Source organism: Ostrinia nubilalis, chromosome 14 (assembly GCF_963855985.1).
Source record: "Ostrinia nubilalis chromosome 14, ilOstNubi1.1, whole genome shotgun sequence".
In the NCBI taxonomy this organism is placed as follows: Eukaryota; Metazoa; Arthropoda; class Insecta; order Lepidoptera; family Crambidae; genus Ostrinia; species Ostrinia nubilalis.
The window spans coordinates 4,990,683-5,002,032 of NC_087101.1; the positions used below are offsets into that span (position 1 = coordinate 4,990,683).

At 34.7% G+C, this 11,350-nt stretch overlaps 1 protein-coding gene across 1 annotated transcript; it reads left to right on the forward strand.

Annotated features, from left to right (window-relative positions):
• Positions 1-227: 227 nt before the first annotated feature.
• On the forward strand, positions 228-4,098 carry LOC135077996 (heme transporter hrg1-B-like). The gene is made up of 3 exons (XM_063972538.1): positions 228-541; positions 903-1,076; positions 3,799-4,098. The coding sequence occupies exons 1-3, from the start codon at positions 418-420 to the stop codon at positions 3,954-3,956; spliced, it is 456 nt and encodes a 151-aa protein (XP_063828608.1). The 5' UTR covers positions 228-417; the 3' UTR covers positions 3,957-4,098.
• Positions 4,099-11,350: the final 7,252 nt, after the last annotated feature.

An 11,350-nucleotide genomic window follows, 5' to 3' on the forward strand; every position in this document is an offset into this window, starting at 1 on the left:
CAGTAGCCTAGTCAGTCAGTAGTTCTAAACAATTTTTATCCAGAAAATGATAATTTTTGGATGTTAAAATATTTATCCTCATAAAAATGATATTTTTTGTTAATAAAAATATACCAACTGACTATTTTCATCGATGTCGTCTCCATTTAAAATCTCTAAGATGGATGCATGTCTTGGCTCTATGGTCACATCTTGTCAGCTGGCTGTCAAATGTCAGAAACCGAAAAAAGTCGTCGTTTTTGTTGTTGACCGCGTATTGTTGACAAACTTTTCCACTAAATAATTGCAAGCTTTTCATCTCGTAGTTCGTAAGATTACGCTTTTGTGGTGATTACGTTTCAATTGTTTGTCATCACAATATTAAGTTTGCGAATATTCCGCATAACTAAAAACAAAGAATATTGTTTTCGTGCCAATATGTTGCGCACAAAAATTCATATTGTTCTGAGTGCCATCGGTGCAATTTTAGGCGTATCTGCATTTATATGTTTCTGCCTGGTCTACGCAAATGTTGAGGCAGGCATGTGGGCGTTATTATCGGGTAAGTAGCTCAATATAATTTCTTATTACATTGTTCTAAATAGACGGAATAATGATGACCTTCAAGGATCAATGCACTTGCAGGCAGTCTAGGTAAATAACGCAAGTCCTTTCACTTGAACTTAAAGTGGATTATCCAGAAAAAAGTATAAAACAAGAAACTTGTACCTAGTTTTCCATATTAAATACATTAATGGGTGCCTATTGTCTTGAAATAAGATTGTGTCGCCATTTGCTAAGCTTAAGCTTATTCAGATTTTATCATAAGTGGTCCTTGTGGTAACTCCTTCAGTTACACAAGAAGTTTGATTAAAATGTACTGCCTAAATACTTAAACTTTGAATGTTTATGTTTATTCACAGGTATCCATGCATCACTGGCTCTGATGCTGCATTGCCACTACCTAAAGGAATCTCTGCATGTGAACTTCTCCCGTAAAGCTCTCCAGTACATCGGAGACTTCGGCATGATTGGCTTTGTCTCTGGCACGGCGCTTACCTTATTCTACATATTTTTGGAGAGCTATTACAAAACAGGTAAAGTACTTTAATTTATTTTATTCTTCCTCAAAGGATTCCCACAGCAACCTGCTTTATATTCTTATTAGATTTTTATTTTATGTAAGAAGTAATACAAATCACAAAATAAGTGAGATAAACTTGAAAAATCTAATTGTTACAAATAGATACAAAATTCTCTTACTATTTTGATGAAAAGTTTAATCATATTATGTCCATTATCTCATTTCTTTAAAGTACTAGTAATATGTCACAGCAATATAATATTATGCTTGAATATTATTTATTAGATAAGAAGTCACATGTTTTGATTATTGCTTTAAACATTGTTTGTCATACACATTAGTGTTGACCTTAATAATAAAAAGTCGACAACCTGCTATTTATTTAAAGGACATCATCCACGTTTCATATATTTTTGGTCCAAAATCAAAAGTGCCGGCCAACAAAAAAAAGTGCTGTATTCTGTCAGAATACGTCTGCCTTAGCATTTGTTACTATGGCACCAAAGCCGTAGCTCCACTGTGCGTCGAGTATTTGAGATCTAAAAGTCATCGACTATTCATACATTTTTTGTTCAAAATCAAAAGTGTCGGCCAATAAAAAAAAAGTGCTGTATTCTGACAGAATACGTCCGCCTTAGCATTTGTTACTATGGCACCAAAGCTGTAGCACCACTGTGCGTCGAGTATTTGAGATCTAAAATTCATCGACGATTCATACATTTTTTGTTCAAAATCAAAAATGTCGGCCAATAAAAAAAAAGTACTGTATTCTGACAGAATACGTCCGCCTTAGCATTTGTTACTATGACACCAAAGCTGTAGCACCACTGTGCGTCGTAGTATTTGAGATCAAAGTCAGTCGTTTCATATATTTTTAGAACTCAAATACTACGATGCACAGTGGTGCTACAGCTTTGGTGCCATAGTAATAAATGCTAAGGCGGACGTATTCTATCAGAATACAGCACTTTTATTTTTTGGCCGGCACTTTTGATTTTGGACCAAAATGGATGATGTCCTTTCCTTTTAAAGATAATAAATGGCTCTCAAATATGAATTAAAAACAATGTTGATAACATTAACTTACTCATATTTTATTAGATTTAGCAAAATGTTTGAGCCTAGATAAAATAATGTAAGAAGGGTACTACTATTTGAGTAGAAGTTGTATAATATCATAATAAGCAAGACAAGTATGTTGCTATATAAATACGCTGCCAAAACGCCATCGCGAAAAGGCTATCGTTTTCGATATGAATCTTCAAGAAATGCGTGAAATGGGATACCTACTCACTGGTCCAGGGAAGGGCCTACTCATACACAACGACGCGCGACGCTAGTAGCATTAAAAAAAAATCAAAAATATTTATTCAGTTTAGTCCACAAGTGGCACTTATGAATGTCAAAATGTAAATAATAAAAAAAGAAAAGGTTGCCCTTATGGAGCACTTCACATGTCTCCTTATCTGTTGGGCCCTACCAGCGCTTCGAGACAAACATATGGTAAGTGCTGAGGAGAAACGCTGGAACAAAAAACATCTTGGCCTCATTTGCCACAAATCTTCTAGAGTAGAAAACACAGGTGATATCATTCCTCATTCGTTCGTTGACCTTCCCCAAGGATTTCCACAAAGACTGGTCCTGCGCCGCCCGCATCCAGGCACCTCCCACGACCTTCACCAGATCGTCGGTCTACCTAATGGGAAGCCTGCCCAAACTACGTCTTCCGGCTCGTGGTCGCCACTCGAGAACTTTTCTGCCCCAGCGGCCATCATCTCTGCGAGCTATGTGCCCCGCACACTGCCATCATCTGATCACTTATATCATTCCTACTCAATGAAGAATAGAAGATTTTTTTCATCACCCTGCATACATCAAACGAGTCTAAACACTCGATATCGAAACCAGTGTGCGTCGAATACGCACTATTGAGGCATTATCGAGCGGGTTGTGTAACAACCGAGGTCTGTAAGCCGCCATCCATAAGAGCTGATATAAAACTGCTCACCCTGCCCTCCGAAGTAAACAAATTTGTTTTCCTGTTGATTCAGGCCTGCAATGTTAGATAGATATTAACCAAAATTTAGTTACAATATCACATTTCAATATAACTTGGGGAATCGAACCCATGAACGCCGGATCGTGAGTCCCATTATCTAATCATCAGGCTACCGTAGCGCAAACGGCCTATTAACACTTTACGTACGAGGCACGCTGCAATTACGGCATCTTCGAGGTGCGTAGCGAAGTGGTAGCAAAATTGACGTGCCAAGCCACATTGCCCGCAAACACTCGACGTGGCATAACGCCCTCAACTCTTAATGCTTTCAATGTTTTTATAATTGGGTATAACTAGCATAGCGACACAAGACTGAGCTGACCCGACAGATATTTCCCCAATTTTCCGATGATTATTTGGATTGTTACAAATTAAAAAAAAAATGCTAGCCTAATCAGCTTTTGCACGAGTTCGTCCGTCGATTTTGCTTTGCCACAAAAAGTGTTAATCAGCAATGGAATAAACGGTCGCAATGGAAAAAGCGAAAAAGTTTGCTTTATCTTTCTTCCAACATTATTCACATTTAACCAATCTCAAATCCCATGCAGTGGATTAAGCTTAAAAATTAATTACTTTAGCATATTTAACACCATTTTGGATAGTTTAAACTTTAGACTCCACAAATTTTGATGCTTATCGTAAAACCAAAGGTTTTTCATATTTTTTTTTCCTTCAGACGTAATGCCGATCCAATCCAGCATCATCATCCGGATAGTGTGGTCTTTCATGATGATGAAGTGGGGCCTCATGCTGTACTGGACCACCAAGAAGTACCTGCGAACCTACAACGACCACCAACTGTTTTCGGAAAACCCCAACATTGAGGAGACGTAAACTCCGGTATGTATGAGTTGTTATTCTTACTCCCTGCAGACTACAGAGTTTTGGTCGGCCAATAGTCAGGGTTCATCATGATAATTATCGTGATAATAACAGATGGATAATTATCGGTTAAAAATGCGCCCGTGAAAGTGAACTGTACCTCTATTACGAAAAACTTTCGAGTTCGTTTCGTTTGCGTATTCAAAGTGCCATCGAAAAATTTTGTATGAAAAATTAAACAGCGCCCCCTAGGGCGGCTATAATATAGGGGGCGCTGTTTAATTTTTCATACAAAATTTTTCGATGACACTTTGAATACGCAACGAAACGAACTCGAAAGTTTTTCGTAATAGAGGTACTGTATTCGAAGTTTTCGAACGTGTATTTCCGTACTTGCGTCTAGTGGTGGGCGTGGTAACTCCACAACGATCACTCGTTATCGAGGGTCAAAATATTTAATCTATTTTCCACAACTAGCGTTGGATAACTTGGCAACAATCAGCAACCAAAACATAAAGCAACATTCGCAACAAATAACTCGACTTGAAACAATGTAACATCAGAATTTCTTATGAAACATTAAGACAAATGTATCTTATACTGTTAATTATCTTGATAATTTCGAACTCTGCCGATAGTTGAGTCAGATTCTAATTTGTATGAAGAATCTGCCGATACTAATGTGCGCACTTTCATACTTCTCCATACTGATTAACAGCCCGACCAAACTATCGGCCGACAAAAAGTCTGCAGTCTGCGGCTAGGCTTACTGTTTTGTTAACTTAAATATTCATGTCATTTATTACATTTTTCCTATTTTTAATAAACGCATCGTTTCAAGCTTAAATAAAGACTTATCTAGGAGTTAATATCATTAGATCATTAACATTATGCAATTTAAAATTAAATCTTAAACATTGGTCTAACCTTACATCATTCAGACAACCTCTGTAATAAAATTAACCATTTTAGTTAAAAAAAAATGCACATTTTATTACTACTTAAGGTGCTATAGTGTACATAATTATTCCAGTGCTTAATTAGGTATGTCTGCCTCTCTTACTGATCAAAATTTATGTTTTACGTTTAATAAAAACGATCTTTTTGGCGGTAACGTTTTCGTTTCGCATTAAAATCAGTTTTTCATTTAATTTATCATGCATATTCCACTCCACTAAGACAGATCTGCAATAAAAAAATATGAAATAGCATTTAAAATTAATCGCTTTGTGATGTAATGTAGGTATCGAAATTGTGAAGTTTTTATAATATGCATGTCATGTGCAAAAGAAATTCTTTAATAATAAAACTTTATTATAATAGTTTAAATTATATCGCCACACAACAAGTTGTACCTGCATTGTGAATTTATGAAGTCTTCCGAATCTGTCTTATGAATAACCTGATCTCATATTTTTCATTTACTCGAATATTGTTTATGAATAAAATAATTTATGACTGGAACAAATTATTAATCGAATATTTTATAAGTGAGATCAGTTAAAAATATTTTTTACATTGTTTAATGTAGTACGATGCTCTTAGATCTACTTTGGAGTTTTTTCTTTTACTAATGATGTACCAATCAACTTACATGTTAAGATTATCTGGCGATTGGAATTCTGGCCCCAATAGTTATCTAGTTTGTTAAAACTAAAATGTTACAATACGAGTCTGTATGAAGCTTTTATATCATAGATGTAACTCTAATCCTAATGCATATTTATAAAACATATGTATTGCTCTATGTAACAAGCTGAACTTGTAAGTTAAATAATACCAACTAGTCAGTCTAGAAAATAACATAAATTGGCGGTAGGAGAACAAGTTACTTTTAAAAAGTATTTTCTAAATTATAAATAAAACAAAATGGTGTAAAGGTAATTTTTATCGTATCGAAAGAGTAGAGCGTTAATTTTTTTTTTCAATTGGCGTATAATTTAATTGGTTATTATTTGTTCATTTTTTAACATTAAAATGTACCAGGGATGGATTTTGTGATAATTTAGACTGCTTAATTCATACTCGTCTTTTAAGGGTAAATAAAAAAGAAATCTCAAAATTTTGTTTGAAGTATTTTTAGGAATGTATCAGTAATTTTTATCAGTAACGTGCAAGATTTCTTTGATTATAATTTCAAATACTTATTAATTGCTTCGTAACATAATATCGAGCTTGATAATAAAATGTATATAAGTAAGTAGAGCGAGACGGGTTTATTGATATAGCCATCTGCTTTTAAAACGTCATTAATTTCAAAGAAAAGAAATAACTTTATTTACGTGTTTAATTATTCTTTGAAAAACTGTTTAATATTAGAAAACATGTCGTGAACGGCAACCTTTGCAATAAATTGTCTATTTAGTAAATGATTTCCCGTAACGGTAAATGCTAAATAGCCAATAATTTAGTTACATATTATAGGTAAAATTGTTATTGATAACAGAAAATTTTCCTGTTATAATTAACTACTTACAACAAATTAATTTAGGTAGGAGATTACGTTTACTATTTACTATTTGTATAGTTAGAGGGTATTGATTTTAACACAAATGAATTGTCATTAGAGATATTTCTAAAATTTTACCCATGTATTTAATTTAGATAGTATGTAGTTAGTTAAATATTTAATGTACTTTTTACTAGAATGCATTAAGATGCGTTTATATTAACTCGAAAGAAACCCGTGTAAAACTTTAGTTAAGGAAATAAACTTGATGTTTTTAATTGTAGTTTTGGTCCTAACCCCTTCTGAGAGGTAATTAAATCCCTGCTGTATCTACGATCTACGTCCACGCATCCCGTTAACATGACAGGTGGTAACGAGTCGGCCGTGGAAGAAAACATTCAGTTCATAGATGACCGCGTGCGCCGACGCACGCAGCGTTGCGGCTCGACCACGGAAGCGCGCGCGACTAAATCTGTGTTTATGAATTAAAAACCGTTCAAGTGCCCCCCCCAAAACCCCATGGAACCCTAAAAACAAGGAACCGATGTGGACGCAAAGGATTCTTCTATAATAACTTAAGTAGTGGTAAGTGAAACAGGATTGCACGAATGCTAAGTTTGCGCCTCGGATGCAGAAAAACATGTTTACCTACTATTTTAACCCTGGCTTCTAACATTTGTGATTACTTCATTTTTTTTTTATTTTCTTGTAATTTTTAAGTTTCCTCGCTATACTTTTACTCTGTGATCGAAAACTAAGAAAACTCGTAAATTACTCAAAGTAACGATTACAATTTGTACAATTTACATAACTAATTTCTTCCTTAAAACGTATTATCTTAAAACAGCACTCGTTTACGACTCTTTTAATTAGTCCGCATCTAAATTAATTAATACAAATTGATTTGCTAAGTCCAGATAAGTACCACAATATTAAGACATTAAATTTCAATATCACGAAGAAAAACGATAATTTAAGTCGCTCATTAATTTCAACAAAAATAAAGAAGATTTTAGTCAGTAGTCGGGTGATAATTGCTCAATTTAGTATTCATGTTGAACACTGCATGGGATATTCTTTATTTCTGAATTTTGCATAATATTCATAATGAGCCTTTAACTTGTTAATGCTAGGCTTATACTTTAATATAATTTTTAATTTACATTGATACTTTATCTCCAATTAGAAACTTTGCGTATAATTTAATCACATTAATGTACAAAAATAACTGCTTTTGTTTGCTTTGAAATTTTATGATTAAAACCACAATCTAATTTGAAAACAAGGAAATGAATAACATGCGCACATTTCGTTTTTTTACCTGGCATGTAAAATATTATTGCCGGTCATATATTATTTTTAAAAATCTCCTAAAAATGTTATGCCTTTGTGTACTATCATTAGCAGTTTATTTCCTTATAGTCCAGTAGAATTAGCTTTTAAATCGGAAATAATTCCTACAAAAGATTTTATTGTTTTAATGGCTTCATTGGTTGCCCATTAAGATTCTCCTAAGTTTTCGACTTCGACGGAGTTGTGCTTAAGTGGTGGGGGCCCCCGAAAGAGGCATTTTTTCGGTATTCCGGTTATACCGCGTAAAGGACTTACCCTATCAAAAAGTGGTCTTCATGACGGTTGAAGGGCACTTAATCCTGCATTGAATAAGACCAAATTCATATGTTTTGGACAAACCGTTCTCGCGCTAAAGTTCGGCAAAGTAGAAAATATACGTATAATTAATGACCCTCTCCACGTCCAATGGTTTGTTACCCACAGGCTTCCAAGTCTTGAAAAGGGCCACCTCAACCAGTGTAACCCTATCAAGGCTTACGAGCTTGATGCGCCTATCATTGTTCGTCCCAGCCGTTCCTTAACTGCGGTTGCTGCACCTCTTCCTGGCACTCACCTGAACGACTCTGTGTTACCTACTGTGGCTGCCCCTCTTCCTTGTATCCTCCTGCATGACTACGTTGCCTAGCCGTATGCCTGGTCTAAGGTTCGACGCCAAAAATCAACAACAACAAGTTCATATTAAAACGCTGAAGAGTTTTTTGTTTGTTTGTTTGAACGCGCTAATCTTAAGAATTACTAGTTTGATTGAAATCATTATTTTTGTGTTGAATAGCTCATACATTGAGGAAGGCTATAGGATATATATGTTACTGTAAAAGCTCGAACTACGGTTAATCTTAAGATTTAAGTGTAAGTCTTAGGATTTACCGACATGAGTTGGTAAATGTAAGTATTTCTGAAAATACGTCGATTTTTTCGAGCTTTTATCATTCGAATTCAGTATATGCTAGGTTTTACCTCTGACAGCTGGTAGATGTTGGTTTTAGGAATAAAACAATGAGTAATTCTTAATTACTTACTTTCAACAACTATTAGACAAAACAGGTACATAGTATTATAATGGTATCATGTGATAGTAATAAGTACAAACTAATACCAACTTATTTAAATTATTTGCAATAATTTCTTTTTCTTGTGTTTTGGTGTTCACATTTTTACTGTTTCCTTTTTTTATTCCTTCTGATTCATTACCAACGATGTTGTTTTCGTAAAAGTTTACAGAACTTTTAATTAGTAAGATTATAACAAAAATGATAATACCATAGACTCCATGGCATGGACGAAATGTTAAGTGGAAAAAATCGGAATAATAATAACCCAGCATTGACAGTAGCGCATATCTGTAAATATCATATCTAACCTATCTAGAACACTGAAATTTTGTACTGCATGCGTCCTTCTAATATTATAAACGCGAAAGTTTGTGTGGATGTTTGTTACTCTTTTCAAGCAAAAACTACTGAACTGATTTAATTGAAATTTCACAGTATTATTGATTATAACCCAGAATAACATATAGGCTATAATTTATGACGATCTGTGACAAATTAAATTTGACGCGGGTGAAGCCGCGGGCAAAAGCTAGCTATTTTATATGACGTCATGATCTTACGTTGCTAAAGAAAAAACAAGGCAGTGACATCATGGTTTGTTTAATTGTATTAAATGAAAAGTTACGTCGTGGTCTTTCTTTTTAGTTCTTAAATTGTTCGTACATTTAAACAAACAAAAAGGCTGCGCTCGTGTAATGCGTAGATAAGACCGATTGTTACTTGTCAAAAACGCTTGTTTTGTTTTTCAACATTTACCGTGCCATTAATGTAAATCCTAAGATTTACCAACGAAATGGTGGTAAGAGTTCGAATCGCAAACCTTTTGAGACATTTACCATTAGGAATTGGTAGATCTTAGGTTTTACTGGAATATCTTAGGATTTACTGCAATTCGAGCTTTTACAGTAACATATACAATCACTCTACGACTAATAGAGGCGAAGCAGTAAAGAAAAATGTTGCAAGCACGGAAAATAGTATTTAAACTATTTTCACGCGTACAAAGTTGATTTTGTGGCGTCGAACCTTGGACCAGGCATATAGCTAAGCAATGCAATCGTACAGGAGGGTACAAGGAAGAGAGGCAGCCACATTAGGTAACACAGAGTCGTTCAGGAGAGTGTCAGGAAGAGGTGCAGCAACCGCAGTTAAGGAACGGCTGGGATGAACAAGGATAAGCGAATCAAACTCGTGAGCCTTGTTAGGGTTACACTGGTTAAGGCGACCCTTTACAAGGCTTGGAAGCATGTGGGTAACAAGCCATTGGACGTGGAGAGGGTCATTAATTATACGTATATTTTCTACTTTGCCGAACTTTACCGCGAGAACGGTTTGTCCAAAACATATGAATTTGGTCTTATTCAATGCAGGATTAAGTGCCCTTTAACCGTCATGAAGACCACTTTTCGATAGGGTAAGTCCTTTACGCGGTATAACCGGAAAACCGAAAAAACGCCGCTTTCGGGGGCCCCCACCACTTAAGCACAACTCCGTCGAAGTCGAAAACTTAGGAGAGTCTTAATGGGCAACCAATGAAGCCATTAAAGCAAAAAAATCTTTTGTAGGAATTATTTCCGATTTAATCAATTTTTGTGTTTAATTCTACTGGCCTATTATGCCATTCTCTATTCATAACACGTATAATTACAGACTCAACCACTAAAACCTTAATTAGATTCTGAATTTTTCTCCACAATGCGCAGTCGGCATGAAGTTTGTTAAAATTGCTAATTCTAACTACGATGGCCTGCAAATAGCGTAGTTATTAAAGTACACGTAATTGCTCATCGTACCTTTTATTATAGTTAGAAATAATAATTAACTTTTATGGTTTTAAAAATAAAATAAACGCAACTTATGACTTTCATTAAGATTCGTGTTTTATCAATGATGCAGTTTATATGTATTAATTTTATGTTATTATTATACAGCTTACGTATATTAATATAATTTATACGATAATGTGTGATTTATAAATGAATAAATAGTTATCAACAACTTAACATACTGAAAAACAAGTAATGTGTAGTCTCTTGTATAATTTTATATACGGAGGATAATTTATATTTGTTTGTAGGTAGCGTGCAAAATTAATAAAAATATGATGAAATGATAAGGGAGAAAGTGCACTTTACTTTTCAGCTGTACTACAGTAAGTACTTGTTGTACCTTGGTCGGTACTGTAGCGAATTTACCAAAACCGCACCGGCGAAAGTTACTTAACATGGGACAGTTATCAACAATAGATGCGTACTCAGATTCTTCAATATTCAATGTTGGTTACGCTACACCGGTCTTTCGTGAGTAAAAAATAAAAAACCATAGATATTTTTTACACAACTCGATTTGGCGCCTAATTTTTTGCGGGCAACATCGAAAGTCGATGGAGTACAATGCAACCTTTGCTCTGTGTTTATTTCCATTTCAAATACAAAACTGATATTTCAATTTGTGAAAATAACATAAAATGATGAAGGCGATTCGCGTTTTCCATTCTACTGCTAGTTAGTTAGTTATTGCATCCACAATCTGTCGCTATACCTACTTTTAAC